At 41.8% G+C, this 19,548-nt stretch overlaps 1 protein-coding gene across 2 annotated transcripts in view; it reads left to right on the top strand.

The window, feature by feature from the left end:
• Nucleotides 1–1,709: 1,709 nt before the first annotated feature.
• The window catches only part of FNIP1 (folliculin interacting protein 1), a 92,286-nt gene continuing 74,447 nt past the window's right edge, over nt 1,710–19,548 (top strand). For both annotated transcript variants that reach the window (XM_054038159.1, XM_054038156.1), the window contains exon 1: nt 1,710–1,902. In XM_054038159.1, the coding sequence (XP_053894134.1) occupies nt 1,814–1,902 (89 nt within the window). In that variant the 5' untranslated portion in view covers nt 1,710–1,813. The remainder of the gene's footprint in view (nt 1,903–19,548) is intronic.

Genomic DNA, 19,548 nt, shown 5'->3' with positions numbered 1-19,548 from the left:
TTAAAGATGTTTTCATGAGGTATTTACTAATCGATTGTGCAGAAACCTCTAGCTCCTTTTGATTTTTGTAAAACCTAGTTTTTAGGCTAAACGGGGTACTTACTCTAACTGTATTTTCTTCCTGTTTACAGTGTTGTTATAGCTGTGTTGGTCCCACAATATTAGAGAGACAAGATGAATGAAATAATCTCTCTTCTTGGACCAACTTTTCAATTTCATCAACAAAAGTTGGTTCAATAAAAGTTACTACCTCATCCACCCAGTCTGTTTTTTTCCTGATACATTAATCTGTTGTTACCACTTTAATACTAGTTGGTAGTATTTTGTGATGTTTGTTTACAAGGTGAAGCTTCCTCTTCATGCAAATCTTTCACCTTCCTTCCCCTGGTATTGCATAGTCTAAACCGCCCACATGCGTCAATACCACTTTTGCTTTCATTCAGCTCCCTGCACTGTGGGAGGATCTCTTAAATCTCTAGGAGCAACTCGCTATGAACAAAAGGAAGAAAAGATAAAAAGCTGGATCAACCTCGAGCCTCCTGTTTTTTGTACTCAAGTCCACAATTCCCATTGCCTAAATAAAGAATAAGTCTAGTTACTGTTCTAAACCTGGCCAATTTCTGGCCCCAACCACTGTAATTCTACCACATAAGAGCATATATACCTTTTCTCTCTTTCTTACACACACACACACGATGTAGCAAGGTCTAGCAATGCTGGAAATATGTCAATTTGGCATCCGGATCCTACCAGGTTCTGGCCCTCCATAAATTCCACTGCCTAAATATAAATCCTAGTTAGCCACTCTTGTTGCATCTGAGTACTCAGGAATTTAACTATCAAAATAGAGAACAAGTGGCACTTCTAGTAGTGGAAGAAGAAATTTTGCCCCCCAGTAAATCCTGGTAGAAGAAAGCTGCACAGACTCTGTTTCACCTGCATCCTGCTGGATTTGGTGTATTGATGGCTGCAGCCCCTCCTCCCCAGTTTTACCAATACACGCAGTCCAGATGCAGTTTCTCTGGGTCCACCAGAATAATCCAGATCCTACTGGAAAATGGGAATGTTTCCTAATGTGCTGATACGATTGGGTGGGCAATTCAGAGGCTAGAGCCCAGTGTTTTGCGTCGTTGGGGTATATGAGGCTCGATTGTTGCACCTGGAGCCTATTCTCTATTGAGGCAGGGGATTTATTTTTATTTTATTTTGGGGGGGAACAGCAAAAATTGGGAGCCGGCTGCGGGTCCTAGACGTTTGAAGCACCGTTGCTCCGAGACGCACAGGGCCTAGGGGTCTTTGCTGGGAGAGGGATGTCTACACACTCGTTCTGGATTTATGTGGGTGAATCGGGGGGATCCTGGCTGGCTCCAACAGGGGCTACGTGCAGGCTGGAGGTTTTTGCAACGCTGTAGCAATGGGATCCGGGCGGCCCCCGGCGTTGTATTCGGTGCTCTAGGCGAGGTTAGATTTATTCTCCATTTAGCCAGTGGGAGCTGGGGCCAAACACTAGCAGGATCCATCCAGCTCTCCCCCTGCCCTACCAAACCCCAGCCGGGCTGCCGGAGCACGTGGTGCTGGGGCCTCAGCCACTCAGCTGTGCACGGCGCCGGAGAAACCCCTCCCGGGCCCGCCTCCCTGCGATCCTCCTCTTCTGGCAGCTCCAAGTGACTAATTTTTGTCATATGACTGTGACACCAAATGGAGTCGGGTTCGCGGAACTAGCTGCCTGCCGGAGGAGTTTGCTGCTCCAGCCCCAGCGCCTCTGCTGGGTGGAGGGAGAGAGAAGGAGGCTGGGGGAGCAGCGCGCCCCAAAATGCCACCCACCCTGTTTCAGAAACTCTTCAGCAAGAAGTACGGGCTGATTTCCCCTGCCCGGGACTCCAGGGAGGAGTGCGTCTTCAGGTAAGGCGGGGGGAGCCCTTTCCTCTGTCTCGCCCCTGCTCACCAACTTGGCCCAGTTTGTTACCTTTTAGCCTGTCTGTAGCCCCCCGCCAAGGAAGGGGCCAGAGAGGAGAGGGTCTGGGGGGGTCTCATTCCCTTTCTGATTGTGCGCGCTCTGAGCACTCTCGTGTGCACGATTCGATACGCTGCTGAGTTGGCTCCTGGGCCCCTTGCAACCCCCCTCCCCCGTTTGACACACATGTAGTTTGCATGTCTTCTTCCTCGTCCTCCCCACCCCCTTTCCCAGGAGAGCCCCGGGGGTGGAGAGGTTTCTTGGCCTGGGTTCCTCCGGCCACACAATAAGCTAGACGGAAACCCCTGATGTGCTTTTAGCAATGCACTAGGAGGACGCGTGCAACATTGTTTCTCCAGAGAGCTTTCCTCGTAAAGGTGCCCTCGGTGTGTTCTCCTCCTGCGGCGCCCCTTGGGGCTACCAGCCCTCCGAGCCCGTCGCTCTGCAGTGAATCTCATTTTCATCGCCGTCCTCTTTGTAAAAAGTTGCAGAGCAGAAGTAGCCCCTTGGTTAGCGCCCCCCAAGATGAGCTGCTTTCTCTGATCAGGTTGTGACTCTTCCTTTCGGCGTGGGTTGGGGTCTCGTCTCCCTTCCCTTTCCCTGTCCCCAAATCCCCCCCATCCTTTTTTTTTTCGCCTCTGATGCGTCTAAAGCCCCTTTAAAAAAAAACACGCCATTCTTTTGGCTTTCTTGAAGTTGGGCGGCGGTTGCTATCTGGCAAGAGCGACCTTAAAAAAAATAGTCAAAGGGAAGAGCAAATGCGAAATGTGTGGCTGCCAACAGAAGTGTAGGGTTACTCCTGAAATCTGTCATGATCTAACCACAACAAAACTGAATCCATCAAAGAGTGCCAAACACAACACTTCAAGAAAAAAAAACGCTTGCCCCCCAAGAATGTTCCTCCCTCTTCACCTCTTACAGCCAGGTCAAACTGAAACATTTCATTGTATGTGTAATCCCCTCTGTATTTTTGAAAACCTAACGGTCTATGGGTTTTTGTTGTTGTCTGGAGAAAATAGATCCCTAGAGGTCCATGGACTCTTGTCTCGTATAAGGACTTGAGTTTGCAGTTCTTTATGACGACTCCAGTGAAAAGTTAAAAATCAGGGACCAGAACTACTCTTTCGGCAGTTTTCCCATATTATGACCTATACAAATTTAAAAAATAAGTTTAAAAGGTTGACCTAGAAAAAGGTATTTTAGGTGTCTATAAAATAATAATAGTAATAGATACACAGAATATTACCTACCCAGTAGATTTCTGTAGTACTGATCAGCTTCCAGTCACAGTTGGAGTAACAAAAATTTGGTCTAGTTGCAAACTATTAATTTAAAACACAATCATGATTTTGTAACTAAAATGTAAATGATACTTTCTTTGCATTTATTGGCATGAATAACATAATTGGCTACTTGGAACCTCTCTTCATTTAATATTTTGAATATCTTTTTGAGTTTCATTGCGTGATGTAACACCAAATGTGTAGCCCTAAGGCTGCCCTCTGGAATGGTATATCTGTTGATCAACGTTTCTTTGGTTGTTGAGACTTTGTCACTGCAAGCATCTGGGGTGGTAATTGGTAAACACACTCACTATTTTCTCAACATAGCCATTTTCACAGCATACTGATTAATCTTCCATGTTCTTAGGAAATCAGTGAGAACTTTTGGAAATAACCTAGAATCCAATGTTGTAAATGTTGGAATATACCTTTAACAAAGTTTGTTTATAGCTGCTAAAACACCTTTATTTCATTTTCCTGTTGAGTGGTTCCTTTTTTTACCGACATATTGGATGGTCCAAAATTCCTTTTTAACAAATGTGCGTGTGTGTGTGTGTGTTTTCTAGATCACTTTAATATCTTGCACCTAGCTCTCATGACTGGGAGAGGGCTCAAGGGCTGTTCTAGCCAATTACTGTATATCTTACCTGTTTCTCATGCTGCTAAGACACTTCTTAATGATAAACTTCTACCGAGGATTTGGTGTATAACTCAACAGCTGCGTTCCACACACTTGGGGATAATCTGAGGATTGTTTGTTGTAAGGAAGAAAAAATTAGTATATCATCCTCCAACATCTTTTTTTCTCCTTTTAACACAGAATATTGTGTGCCAGAACTGGACATGTCTTTCAGATTACCATTTTTTCCCTGTAGTACAATTAAGATATTTTTATATGCTGAATCTATTAGTGGTCATATTCAGGTTTTTAAGTTTTATTTCTAAAATATAGTTAAATGGAGACACACACTATATGGAATGTTAATAAAAAGATGTCTTCCTAACCTTCTGTTAATATTATATTTTGCTAAACTGAATTTTCCAATGATAAAACTCAGAATATCAGGCCTATGTAAAGTACCATGCTAAAGCCAATAATCAGCATAATAGTTGTATTCTTATAAAGGAAAGTGAAAGTACATTCAACCCTTGGACTGTGCACAGAATTCCTTTAAACCCATAAAGGTAGGAAACAGGTATTTTACTTTAAATAAGGCCTTGCCTGAGTTCCAAATACTGCATGAGTGCAGAATCAGACTCATATTTCATGAAAGGAAACCAAACTTCTCATATGATCTGGGCCAGCCTACTAGTAGCTGGTAAGCACTTCAAACTCCAGTGGATCCTCCAAAATGTTTGTTGTGTGTTGATATGAAATTCAAAGGAGAGGGAGGATGGTCTTGTGGTTAAAACACTGGCTTCTCTTTATAAGACCTGAATATTATTATTATTTTGCCACAGACTTCCTTTATGCAAGGCGCTTAATTTCTCTCTGCCTCAGTTTCCCTATCTGTAAAATGGGGATAATTCTTAGCTAAGAAGGGCATGTGATGATGAACTTATCTGTGAGACTTTGAAAGAATGTGCTATAGAAGGACAAAGTATTTATTAAAATATTAGGGATGAGATTTTAAAGAATTGATGCTTAATTAGGCACATAGGGCATTATCTTGCATCACTGATCTCACTGGGAACAGGATCAGAGCCCTAAATCCTTACTGTGGTTCCTAAGAAAGAGGCCCAGTTTTTTAAAGCACCCATCCGTTTCATTTTTGAAAAATTGGGTCACGTATTTAAAGGGGAAAAAAAGTCTTGGTCTGTGTGTCTGGACTTATTGGCTTCTTTGAGGCAACAGTTATTGCTCTGGGGGCATTTAAAAACAAATCTGCAACCAACTGTTAAATAGAACATTTAAGAGCAATTGTCATGCAAGGGTATGGAACTGAGAAACTGACATGTGAGTGATATCAAGGTAACTTGGTGCAAGTTACTCATTCTTCCCGAACTATGAATACATTTTGCATTTGAGTCATGCTTGCAAAATTATGAAAATTTACCAGAAGAGGCACAAATTCTACTGAACTTACAATATTTTAATGAAAGCAATATTTTCCCCCCAAAATTTATTTACCATGGGTGTGTGGAGTCTTGCAAGGCAGAATCAAGTCAGACTATGGGAAATGCTTCAGGAATGAGTGTTAATTAAATTAGAAGTTCCAGAGTTTTGTGATTGATAATGTGGCACTCCCTAAATTAGTAGATTAGGGCCCAATCCTTCAAACATTCCCACATATGTTCAACTTTATTTACACAAGTAGTCTTATTGAAATCAGAGTAATGATGTGGAATGCAGCTAATGTTGGTACACTGATTACTTGTGTGAGTACTATTTGCAGTGTTTGTACAATATGGTTTCAATCTGAGGACCCAGTTCTGCACGAAATGGAGGAGTAAAATCTTTAGCAGAAGCCATGAAGAAGATTCTGATGTCTTCCTCTTTAACTGCGATATAGCAAGATTTCTCCTTAGAGAAGTAGTTGCTTCGCCTGCTAGTTCATAACTACACTTAATTGAGTTGTGTTAAGAACACTTAAGTTGTATGAAGTATGTACACTATCACATTTTGATCTAATATGTATTTAAACACCCGTATTTTACCCAAGCTTTATACCAAAGATTTTTTTGGTAATTCAGGAAGTAATTTCATCTAGTGAGATACCTAAGTGCATTCTGTATTAACAGGAAAAAAAGCAGAACATTACTGCAGCCAGCTCAGGGAAGACCTCGCTGTGCAGCCACATGGTTTAAAAAGCAAGCAAAATGTTAGGTTACATATGGAATGGAGACTAAATGGAGAGTAAAGTAATGCCAATGCATAAATCAATGGTATTGCCCTCATCTGGAATACAAAGCGCAGATCAGATCGCCTCATCTCAAAAAGGATAAAGCAGAAATAGAGGGAGTCCAGGCATGGGTGCTGAGATTGATCCGAGGCATGGATAAGCTCTCATATGTAAAGATATTGAAAAGACTGGCATGTTTACCAAAGAGATGTGCTAGGGTTTTCAGAGTTAGGTGCCCAACTCCCATTGAACTTCAATGGGATTTCAGTGTCTAACTTCCGCAGGCTCCGTTGAAAACGCTAGCTGAGATGAATGAGAGGGGACCTGATAAATGTGTAAACAATGAATGGTACAGAGAAGGTAGATTGGGAACTTCTGTTCACCCTGTCTCATACTGTGGGAACTGGGGGATATTAAATGAAATCAAAAGGCAAATTCAAATCTTCTAAAAGGAATTATATTTTCACACAATGCAAAACTAGCGTGTGGAACTCACTGTGATCTCACTGAGGCCAGAAGCTGAGGAGGAGTCCAAAAAGGATTAGACATTTATGGATAGCAAGAATATCCAAGCTGTAATAGTAATTATACGTTAAAAGAAATACCCCTAGGAATTTTGGAAGGGATATTAACCCTTAACATGCTGTAGGGCATAAGCTAACCTCTGCTATTGGGGAATAGGAGTAAACTTTCCCTAGGGTAACTTACACCATAACTAACTACTGCAGGGTTTCTTGAACCTTATTCTGAAGCATCTGGTACTGGTCACCGTTGATGACAGAATACTGGAGTAGGTTGACCACTGGTCTGATCCAGTCTGGTAATTTGGCAATTCCTATATTTCTGTGTTCCTGTTATTAAAAACAAGTCCATCCAGATTTAAAATCGAGGGTGTTTGTTTGTTTATTTATTTATTTAAAATAGCCATTAGATTAACCCGATGCAACCTATGTATGAAAAATAAAGCAAAACAAAAAAAAAAGATAAAAAAAAATCTTATTAAATTAAGCAGAATCTGTTATTCATCTTGCTAAACTGTCACCTTCACAATACATCCTAGTTGTGCTGTTTATATTACTGAATGCTGGAGGCAGGGTCAGAAGGTGGGTAAATATGGAATTTTTTTTTGGATTTCTAATAGTGCACTACAGTGCTGCATTTAATTGTATGTTACCAGCTGCCTCATCATTCAGTTTATTTTTACTTTTTCTGCAAATGAAATATTCCTTTTATTACAAGTCAAAAACTCAGGAGTTAATGGGATATTCATGGTTAACAGCAGGCTACATCTTTCTATATAGTTCAAGTATGTTGCTCACTTTGAGCCTTTTAAGGTATGGGTCCTCAACCTCATTATAGACTGACCCCCTAGCGTAAAGAAATATAGGCCTATAATGTTTAACTGTGGTTTGATGCACTCTTGTGTTCTGTGTATGACAGAGCTATTGAGCTTCCTTATGCTACACAGAACAGTTCTGTGCACTCGAGTTCTCTTGTGCATCTAGCTATCCCTTAGTTCCTTCAGGCCTGAGCTCAATAGAACCTCTCAGTATCTTGTTTTGATCTCAGGAGCTCTAAAGAATAATTTTCCAGTCCTTGGTGGTGTTCCATGAATGCCTGTCAGCTTTATTTTGCTCTTGTCAAAGCATCTGTTATAGGGGTACAAATATGTGGGAATTGTTCCAACTTAAAAATATACCATACAAATTCCTCCTCCTACTAACAGCAGGGAGTATCTCTGCAGACATTTCCCCACCTGAGGCTCTTTTTAGGTGTTTCTATATCTGAGGGAGAACACAATTTGCCAAATAGGGAGAGACAGGGAATAAATTACTTTTGTGTCCCCTGCTTGTTTATGGACCAGACCACTTGCAGCGATTCTGGAAACATACTTTTTCTTGGAGTCTTTCTGGAGCACAAACTGCTTGATTGATAATGATTTGTCAAGTTTCCAATATATATGAAAGATCTAAGGTTGGCTGTAGAGTAATATTTCCTGAAAGCAGATGAGGCAAGTATCCACTATCAACCCTCCATCTTCTGTTGCAGTAGCTTTAAAATGTATCCTGAGATTTATTTTATTTTATTTATTTATTTTATACATAATATTGGCAGTTGAAATTATGAAGGGAATTGGAATAAACCTAGGAATGAGAATGGGTAGCATGATACAAAGATGGTCTAGAAGCCAGAGGAAGCAATTCATCTGCATAGCCATCCCTCTCCCATCATAACTTGGAAATTAATGGAAATGAATAAGTCTGAAACAAATTTCTAGTCATGAGGGGTACCTCTCAGGACTGGACGCAGGTGACTTTTTTTTTTTTTTGAAAGGGAATGATGGAGTAAGGTTAATGAAGAGTGTGAAAGACCTTTTTAAAGCTCCTCTTATAGCCAAATAGTTCCCCCAAAACCTTTCAATAGATTTTCACAGTATTTGTAATCAATAACAACACAAACAACGGGGTGTTGTTGTGGAAAGCCACTTTATGTTGTTTCCCCCTCCTTTTCGTAGAATAGAGATGATAGGAAATATTCTTCTGCATGCCCTTCCTTAAGGGAAAGATTTATGAGGTGCCTAAGAAAGCTTAGAGCCTGTGGGAGTCAGACAGTTTGGAGGTTTTGTGTTATCAGGCTTTGGGCTTCAGCATCCAGAGTGATTTAACTCAATTGATATAGTTATTGCCAAAAATCCCTTTATGGTTACCGTCTGCTGCAAACAAAAAGCCCCACTCCACGCAGTCAAAGGCCTTTTCTGCATCCATCAACAATAGGTGGCTTTGTGTCTGCCCAGCCTGGGCCCAGAGAATCAAACCTATTATTCCTTTAGAAAGCCACTCCAGTTCTAGTGGATAATATGGTTAACAAAAGTCTTTAGTAAGAATTTAAAATAACTCCTCAGCTGAGCTATCAGCCAGTCAAGTTGATGTGTCCTCTTTTGGAATTAAAGCTTGTGCAGCCAAGGATATTGTATCAGAAAACTTGTCCGCTTACAACATTTTTCAAGTCCCTTCAATAAAGTCTTATTAAAGCCAATTCTAAAACTCATCTTGATCAGGAGCCTTATCTGATTTTAATTTGGCAATACCTCCAACAATGCCAGAGAAACTTTAGTTTATATACAGATTAGCCTTCCTGAGTTTAGAAGGCTTTAGCTCTGCCAAAAAGCAATTTATAACTTCTTGTCCCACCAGATTCTGATGAAGCTTTTTTTTAAAAAAATAAACTTAATAAAAAAAAAAAAAAAAGAAATGTATCTAGGATTTTTTATTAAACCTTGCTTTTTCTTCTCTTTTTCTCTCTGGCTTTTCCCCATCCTTCTTTGTTATAATACGAGTGGGAAAGTCTCTGACCTCTTGGCTTACTAATTAGCTTGAGTTTTGCAAGATTTATTATGTATTCAGCTCTCTCTAGAAATCATGCTGAAGTTGCCCTCCAGCTATGATCACTTTGGCTAGCTTTATGAAAGATATTTTTAATGTGCCCTAACTACATTTCTGTTTCTTGAACACTTATTTCAGATAGAAAATGCCTCACCAAAATAAAGAGAGACTATCATCTGATCCGTTATGTATCCTTTGGTTGTTTAAGTCAGGATTCACCCTTGAGCGCAGAAACAAACAGTATAATACGTTCAGATTAGCATCCCTGCAGGGTTTCAAAAGTGTTTACACTTTTTATTAAGATTGCCACCATCCAAGTCCTACTTTACACCTGGCCTGTGACAGTCAGTCTGGAATTCCCTGCGGGTCTAGGAGTCCTGCATTCCTCTCCAGGTGGGCAAAAATAAGGATCTTGGCTAAAGGCACAATGTCAATTTGAAAATCACATTTCTGTCTGAAAATGTACCTTCTATAGTGTCAAGCTAATAAGTAAGATTATGAAAACAGAAAGAGATGAGGGGAGAGGGGAAAGAGTCTCATCTACTTCTTTTCAGTTTGTTTGTTTTATGTATTGATGGCACATTGTTTATAGTCAGTTTCACAGTGTCCCTGTAAGGTCTGTTAGGGCTAAATTTGGCCTGTGCTGCAAGCACCATGTATGGGGCAATGCATGATTGTGCTGCTCCAGAAAGCAGATTGTGATACAGCAAGTCACAGGGGAAGAAGATTTTCAAAGGCATAGAGGGTAGTTAGGCACTTAACTTCCATTGCAAGTCAGGAGGACTTAGGTGCCTAGCTGCCCTTTGTGCCTTTGAAAACTGCCCCATGCTCCAGGGAGAATGTTCCCTGCACCGGTCTGATACCCTGTGTATGCTCTACTCCCACTTCCCCTGCATGTATGGGAGAGGTTGTAGTGGTTCTGGGGCGGCTGTCCTCCACCCTCCAGTGATATACAAGTAGCACCTTACACTCTCCTTTGTGGGTGTGCAGGATGGTCACAATCTGGCCCTTTTCAAGGGAGAAACTGAGTAGGTGAAAAGATCCTTCTGCTCCCCTGCTGCTGATTAGAAAATGCCTTTAAACTTTAAAAAAAAAAAGGAATTAAAAGATGTGAAATCAACCAACTTCAAAACACTGAAGTCACCCTTTGTTCCCCTTAGTAATGTTACCTCCATCTTGGTCGGGCTCTTTCAGTGGCCAAGCACTTCTTTTGTGTTCTGTGAGATCAGGTGCTGTAGGCTGTTGTAAAGATCACAAGTTTGTTGTGATACGTGCATGTATCAGCCTCCTGTATTCTCTGCATTATCACTTCCTCATGCTGGGAGAGCATGAGTTTTATGAAGAAGGGTTGCGATCTAATCTCTGACCTGCTCCAGGCTGCCTCTGGGGCAGTGTCTCGCTGTGTTCCACTCCCAGTGTCTTGTCTCTTCGTTAGGATAATGTTACTTGAAACAAAGCTATAGCAAATGAATTATGTTAAGGGGTTTAGGATTGCCAACCCTCCAGAATTGTCCTGGACTCTCCAGGAATTAAACATTAATCTCTAATTAAAGATTATGTCATGTGATGAAACCTCCAGGAATTCGTCCAACCAGAATTGGTGACCCTAGGTTAGACCTATGCGGTCTGATCTCTGATCTAACCAATGTACTAAAATGGCTTCCACAGTATCTGCTTAGATGGCCTAGGTTTTCTAATCCTCTTGTCAGCTGATCAGAGATTCTTCCTATGGTTGATTGCCATCTTTTCATGCATCACTCTGATTACGCTTGGCAGCCTTTTTGTTTTGTGTAGCACATTCTGTGAAGAAAGTGTTACATGGATTTCTGGCTGCCCTTTCCTCCATTGGGTTGTCATGGTGGCAAGTAAGCCAGATGTTGTGATGTGGGGAAGGCTGGGGTTCGGTGAGCTTGGGAGAGGAGGCATGGGGTGGGTACTGTTTCCATGGTGATAGAGAGAGAGATCCTCAGAGCCTGCAGATATGCTGTCAGTGTTACCTCATGTGAAAATTACCTCCATGTAATGGAACGCAAACACCTCTCCCCATAGTCAAGGGAGTGTGGGTTTGATGACTGAGGTAGGAAGAAGAACAGGAGTACTTGTGGCACCTTAGAGACTAACAAATTTATTAGAGCATAAGCTTTCGTGGACTACAGCCCACTTCTTTGGATGCATACTCTGAAACCTGAGGTAGGAAGGGCTCTTAGAGGAGTTTGAGGTGCTCTGCATAGCATCCTTCTGTTCCTCCTCCATGTCAGGTCTTAGGTGGAGGGGCTCGAGGGGCTGGGAGCATGAAGTATACAATAGCCCCTGAAATTCTCTCTCTGATTTGTTCTGTGATGTGTGCCAGGGGGAGGAAGATCCCTTCCCAACCCCAACCACTGTTGGAGTGATGAGTCAGGAACTACTTGCGTTGACACTTACGGGGTTTTCCATCCCCTCAATGCTTTTCTTTAGGGGATTTGGTTCTTGGTATTTGGATAGCTCAGTGGTTTGAGCATTGGCTTGCTAAACCCAGGGTTGTGAGTTCAATCCTTGAGGGGGCCATTTAGGGAACTGGGGTAAAAATCTGTCTGGGGATTGGTCCTGCTTTGAGCAGGGGGTTGGACTAGCTGACCTCCTGAGGTCCCTTCCAACCCTGATATTCTATGATTCTATTCTGCTGAGCGAACACACACTCAGAGCGCATACTGCCTTCAGTTTTTTTCTTTCTGTCACAGTGAATTGTTGGATAAACTGGCCCAAATGAGTTAGAGGCTGAAACTTGATTTTATTTTGCTGTAATTCTGTCTTAGTTCTAAAAATGACTACTTTATAGCATATTTTACAAGCGGAAAATAACGTACATGGCAGTTTCGTGCTTGCAGGGTGCATTCTCTCCTGTTGCTACATCTGTAACAGAGTGTCTACAAAATCACGTGTTTGTGTAACTCCCAGAAAAATTAACTCCCAGAAAATCATGTTTGTGTCACTTCCAGTGCTCGGTTACACCAGGGTAAATCCACCATCCAGTTACGGTGGACTTACACTCGTGCAACTGAGAGCAGAATTTGGCCCTTAGTAAAGCTCAGAATGGTTGGGGTATGGTGGGAATGACAATTTTCTGGAACTGTTGCTGGAAGAAAAAGAAATTACATCAGCTAAATTCCGTCAATTAAAAACAGAAAATAATCCCAGTCATTTGTAAATCCCTTGCTAATGCATCAGTTACTCCACTTTACGCTGAGTAGTAACATCACTTGTATTTAAGAAATATTCCTTTGAAAAACTCATTTGCACAATACAAATGTGAGACTAACTGCTTAAGGGATTCAACCATAAAGATTCCATTCAGAAGGGGCAGTCCCTCAGAAGGATTAATCATTTATTTCTAAAAATAAATGTAGACGTGGGTTCTGTTCTGTAGTCATTATGTAGCCTTTACTGTATCAGCTTCAAAGAGAATTTTTTTTAAATGATGCATTTTGCTTTTACTTCATGTTCAACTGAGACTTTTATGTGGGATAATTTGCACCTATGGAGTAGAATGATTACCTGGCAACCTCCTCCCCCTCTTCCCCCCACATTGCGAAACCAGTAGCTTGTGTAGATAATATATTCAGAATACAATGATGTACTTTTCAGAGGTTTAATAATAATTCCCATTGTAATCAAAAGCAAAATACATTCATTGTTGGAACGTGTGAATTACAACAGGAAGTAGTATTCAAAGTACCGCATAAGCCTGTAGTATGTGTATTATCTTATAATGTACACACATGCAAGCTCAGAATAGTTCACATTTCAGGAAGTCGGTGCCTCCTTCCCTGGCTCTAGTTGTCTATAAACACATGAGTTAGTAGATGCACAAGTGCCACCAAAATGACTTTTCTTTCTCTTCACTGTATTGTGAACATGTAATAGCCTTTAATTTTTAGATGCCTGTGCTTGGTGACCTCTGGGTGCCCAAATAAAACCTAAACCCTAAAATCATAATTTAGGCTGTCACTCCAAGTGGCTTTTGTATATAGGTTGAAACCGTGTTGATAAACCAGACCACATATTTGCCTCAGATTAGAGGGCTCTCTGGATTGATGTCCCCATGCCATTTAGTAATGAACAGAACTGCTATAGAGAGAACCCATACACCCCAGATAGTTCCTGCACATGAATCAGCAACACCTTGTGATCAATGGCATTACCAGCTGATAGTGTTAGATATATCAATATAGAATGCTGTCTCCTATCCATTACCCCCAGAAGGAATCCTCATCAGAATTAACCATCTTGGAGCATGAACATCATACATTAGTGCCATCTCCATATGGCCTCCAATATACTTCTCCATGATGTTTCCATTATGTCTCCAGCACTAATTGTGGCCTGAAAGCAGACTAGAACATGTAAGAGAAATAATCCTGTTCTGTCCAGTTGACCCTAGTATTCTTCAAAAACAATGAGGAGTCCTTGTGGCACCTTAGAGACTAACAAATTTATTTGAGCATAAGCTTTCGTGGGCTAAAACCCACTTCAGCAGATGCATGGAGTGAAAAATACAGCAAGCAGAATATATATTCCAGCACATTAAAAGATGGGAGTTGTCTTACCAAGTGGGGGGTCAGTGCTAACGAGCCAATTTGGTTAAGGTGGAAGTGGCCTATTCTCAATAGTTGACAAGAAGGGGTGAATACCAAGGGAGGGAAAATTACCTTTGTAGTGCTAACGAGGCCAATGCAATCGAGATGGCCCCTTTCCAACAGTTGACAAGAAGGTGTGAGTATCAGCAGAGGGAAAATTACTTTTTGTAGTGACCCATCCACTCCCAGTCTTTATTCAGGTCTAATTTGATGGTGTCCAGTTTGCAAATTAATTCCAGTTCTGCAGTTTCTTGTTGAAGTCTGTTTTTGAAGTTTTTGTTGTTGAAGAATAGCCACTTTTAAATCTGTTATTGAGTGTCTAGGGAGATTGAAGTGTTCTCCTACTGGTTTTTGAATGTTACAATTCTTGATGTCTGATTTGTGTCCATTTATTCTTTTGCGTAAAGACTGTCCGGTTTGGCCAATGTACATGGCAGAGGGGCATTGCTGGCACATGCTGGCATATATCACATTGGTAGATGTGCAGGTGAATGAGCCCCTGATGCTGTGGCTAATGTGGTTAGGTCCTATGATGGTGTCCCTTGAATAGATATGTGGACAGAGTTGGCAACGGGGTTTGTTGCAAGGACAGGTTCCTGGGTTAGTGTTTTTGTTATGTAGTGTGTAGTTGCTGGTATTTGCTTCAGGTTGGGGGGCTGTCTGTAAGCAAGTCACCAGTCTCTCAATCACCCTTGAAAGGAAGCATACAAGATTTGTTCAAAACCATGTATATTTAATTCAGCATGTCTCTGAATGTCTTTCTACTCCTCCTGCCAAAGTGTCAATAAAATATAAACCTTTAATGGTGTTGCAAGCACCATTACCTTTCAGTGTGTACATGTGCGCACGCGTGTGTAATGCACAGTGGGTGAGGAACAGGAACCAAATCTCAGGGTTCTGCTGCCTGTCTGAGCTAATTTATAAAGAAACTGAGGAGGATATAACAAATCCAGATAAATACAGCCCCAGTTAAAGATCCTGACATTCCGCCCACTTAAGCCAGGGCTAAATTGGCCTGTTTTCGCTAAATCTCCTATGTCACTTTTCCCTTAAGAAATGAAGTGGATTGTTTGATGAAACACCTGATCCAGGGAGTGATCCAGCACAAAGCTTTAGTGGTAGCTGCTGCTGTTACTTTTGTTTGTTTTAACCTCGGCATTGCAACTCTTTTTTTTTCTGGGTTTAGTGGGAATTCTTTCCTATAGCAAGGAACATCAGAATCTTAGTCTGTTGCTTTATCACTGTGCTTTCTAGCTAGCGCAAATGTGTGCACCATCTATCGTATACCTCTGTTTGTCCCTTCTGACACAGTCCATGGATAGCTATTCCTGAAGTCTAAAATAGAGATGGGGGTCCATGCATTGAAAGTTTGAGGGTTGGGGGTTCAGGCCTACTTTTAAGCACAACATTTACTATGAGGGTGAAAGTCAGGCCCGGAAGAAAGCAAGTTTCCATGGCTAGCAAGTGAATGAACGTCTGGCATCACTTAATTTTTTTTGTCAATTATTTTATATCACTTCTCAGAAGACGTAATCTCAGAATGATGTGCATGCATTTGGATGTGCTGCTGAGGGGGTTGTTTGCTTCTTTCCAAGGTGAATAGCGCGATGCTTGATACCAGGTTAGATGTTAATGAAGTTCAGCGGCAGATAGGAAAATGCATTTGCTTGGGGGGGGGGGGGGAGGGGGGAGCTGGTGTGCAAATACAGAGTGAGGGTGCTTTGTCCTCTTTTTCAGAACGTTATATTGGTGAAATGACATTGTGTGAACATAAAAATATATGTGCCAGAGTTCTCCTGCTATTAGGTACATGCTGTTGTTTTGTTCTAAACCTATGTATCTATTAGGCAGAGTTAAATGAAATGTCTCCAATTTAGGCCAGTGATTTGGCTTACAGCGCGGACTGTTTCTATTTAAAGGTAGACTGATCTGATAGATGACTAAAATAGTCAGAAAAACGTTTTTCATTATGTAAACATATTTCAGTTGACTCGAGTTACTGGAAATTACTCTACTTTCTTAGTAGAAAAGGAAGTCCTCCTACCGACAATTTGGATGGTTACGAAGAAGCTGAAAAGACTAGAATAAACTCGGTTTCCTAACTACCCACATCTTTTGAATCCAGATCACACACAAAGCACTGATCTTTAATAGGCAAGATCCACATTTTTGAAACACACATACGTAGAAAACCTAGTATTAAGAGGCAAAGATCAGAGTAGGCTGAAGCAGATTCTTCCGGGGTGATGGATAACATAATTAAGTGTTGCAGTTTTTAAAAAAACTTCTTTTCTAGATGAGCCAAAATAACATTGGTTATAAAGTTAACTTGCTTTATATGTTAAGGTTTTCTCCTCCCACCTGAACAAAATTAAGTGAACAAAAGCACTACAGCATTATAAAATGAAGATAAATTAGATGGACTGGTTAATCTAAATGTGTTTATGTAAAATGTAAAGATCGGTGTATTGAACTATATCCTGATTAATGAAGTGCCATATGAAGTGAAGTGTGCGTGCGTGTGTGTGTGTGCGTGCGTGTGTTTTCTCAGATGAATAAGACTGATTCTTTCAAACTTCGGGGACAGAAGCTGGGATTTCTGTTTCTGAGAATTAATGTAAAATGCCATTAGCATAAGGAGATGTTTTTCCACCTTCCTTTAGCACTTTTCATTTTAAGGCTGCCCTTCATTTTTGTTTTCCTTTAGTAGCCTGCAGAACAAGTCAGATAAATTGTGCTCATGAGAGGACACTAGTCGGCAACCAAATGGGAGAGGGAGCAATATAACCAAAGTAGAACTCAAGAAGTGTATTAGTTATTGAATGGACAGGTGACTAGCACAGAAAACAGGGAATGTAACTGCGGCACAGAAGAAAATTAGAAATAAAGGTAAACCTGAAGGGCTCAATCTAGCAAAGCGCTAAGCAGCCTCAACTCCAATAGAAGTCTATAAGAGTCAAAGCCACTCAGTGCCATGAAAGCTGGGGCCCAGTATGGAAAACCCATCAGGGTGAAGGGCTGAGAGAGAGAGAGAGATCATAACAGAATGAAACAGGAAGAAAAAGAGACCAGCCAAGCAAGTCAAACGTCATTGCACCGCGACCCCCACCTGACAACTAAAATTACTATATGACCCCAAAAGGGGGGACTGACACTTGAGCCCGCCCAAGGCCCACTGCCCCCGGGTGGGGGAGGAGGGGTTAAAGCTGAAGCCCAAGGGTTTCAGCCCCAGGCAGGGGGCCTGTGACTTGAGCTCCAGATGGAGTTTGAAGCAAGTCGAAGCCAGCCCCGGCCACCCCAGACCCAGTGTTTAAGAACCACTGAGCTAGTGCAAGAAACAAGACCCTGTTTCCCCAGATCCCCTCCTCTCTGAGTTTTAATTGGGTATATTTGCTTTAATTGGGTACGTTTGCTTTCTTAGACCTTGATGTATGTGGGCACATGCTTAAGTCCATTCCTAATCAGCAAAACACTAAGCACATACTTAAGTACATCACTGAATCAGGGCCATAAACTGTTGTTTGCATTGAGTTGTGTATTATTTTTGTTTCACCCTAGAAGTGAGCAATGTGCAATCTGTATGTATATACATACACAGGGCCTGCTCCTGTAAATGGATCCCTGTGGGGATAAAAGTCCACCTGTTTCCCTGATCAGGCCATAGTTTGTAAGGGCTCCTTTGGAATAACAGGTGCTACATAAATATATGGTGCTACTAGGATATTTAAAATATCAACAAGTAAGAGAGGAAAAGGGTAGGGGAAGAAAAGAGGCAAAGGTATTTTAAAATTATCTCATTTTTGTTCCTTTCCTGCATTTACTAACAGTGCACTGGCCAGAGACTGCTCCCTATGTGCATGTCGACACTGCAGTTGGGAGCGATTCCCCCAGCCAGGGTAGACCAGACTTGAGCTATGCCACCTGACCCCATAGGCAGGAGAGCCCAAACTCCGTCTGGAGCTCCAACATCCGCACAACTGTTTTTAGGAAGCTGCCTCAAGCCCTGCTAGCAGGAATCTGTCTGCCTGAGCTGGGAGGTTCGCTCCCAGCTACAATGTGGAGGGACCCCATGTGTCCTCACTTGTGCCCCTTTGTTCTTTATCAGCAGATGCATGTGCTGTCTCCACGTTCAGCATGTCTGCAGGAAAACGGCAGTAGATTGGATTTGGAATCTGTTTGTTTGAAAGAAGTAACATTAAAAATGGCACGTAATTAAAAACTAAAGTTGCTGTGAATGTTGGATGTAGGGTGGCCAGATGTCCTGATTTTAGGGGCTTTGTCTTATATACACAACTATATCTCTCCCCCTGCTGCCCCCAAAGTGTCCTGATTTTTCACATTTGCTATCTGGTCAGCCTAGTTGGATGTGAAGTGGTAACATTCTGCAACTTCTCTTTCAACCCTAAAAACAATCAAACGCACACTCACTCACTCACTCACTCACTCTCTCAGCCTTCAAGGGAACTACACTGAAATGTAGTGCAACAATAAAGGGGAGGGAGGAGAGACACACATGAAAGAATTAATTCACCTGAATGCTCCACGCGCCTTTCTTCTGTATTTCCCTTGAATTCTATCTGTTGTTTTCTCTGCTAGTGACATCAATTTTCCTCTGCTTTGGAAAAGAAATTCATGTTCGTTCTCTCTCTCTCTCTCTCTCTCTCTCTCTTTTAAAGAAACAAGTGAAGCCAGGTCACTTCCCCCCTCCCCCCCAAATTACCCCCTTTCTTGGAGTCCTGCTGTCTCAGCCTCTCCCTCTTTCATGTTCCTTCTGGCTGCCCCACCATCCTGTTTTTGCACCACAGGCTGCAGAGCAAAGCTGCTAGGATCTTTACTCGGATAATTTTAAGTGACATACACAATACCAAGGAGGGGAGCAGGGGACAGGGGCAGAGCAAGTAATTATGTTGCCAACAGCGCCTTTAGAAAAGCCAGCCTGAACACAGCCTGGTGGTATGGACAGCTCAAGCCATCCAACTTGTGAGCCATTCTTTCTAATTGATACAGCAGAATAAATGGCTTCTTGTCATGCTGTTAATGGTTCACAACAGGATATCCGTGGCACCAGCTTTTGTAGGGTCCCCCCATCCTCCAAATGCTCACGTGAACTGATTTAATAGAGGAAAAAAGCTAGACAAAAAATGCTAGTGTTCCTTTTTGCACTGTAGCGAGAGTAAAGCCAAATCTGCCCCTCCCTGAGGAATAGGGGGAACACTAGGTTTTTGTTCACACTTTTTTTTTTTTTTTTTTTTAACGGTTTTACATGAACGAAACAAAGTGTGCTTGCTGACACTGTGGGTATCCTGCAGTGGATCAGATCAGTGCTATACCAGAAACAGTTTGTTCTGCTACAGCATGATTGTGTCACCAAGAGGCAGACAGGAGTCACTCTAGCCATGCCAGACAAGCCGCTGTGTTGGCCTAGGTTGACTTACACAGCACTCTGAACTAGTTCATTAGTGTTGGCAA

Source organism: Malaclemys terrapin, chromosome 8 (assembly GCF_027887155.1).
Source record: "Malaclemys terrapin pileata isolate rMalTer1 chromosome 8, rMalTer1.hap1, whole genome shotgun sequence".
NCBI classification, from domain to species: domain Eukaryota; kingdom Metazoa; phylum Chordata; order Testudines; family Emydidae; genus Malaclemys; species Malaclemys terrapin.
This window is presented reverse-complemented; position numbering and strand designations above follow the sequence as displayed.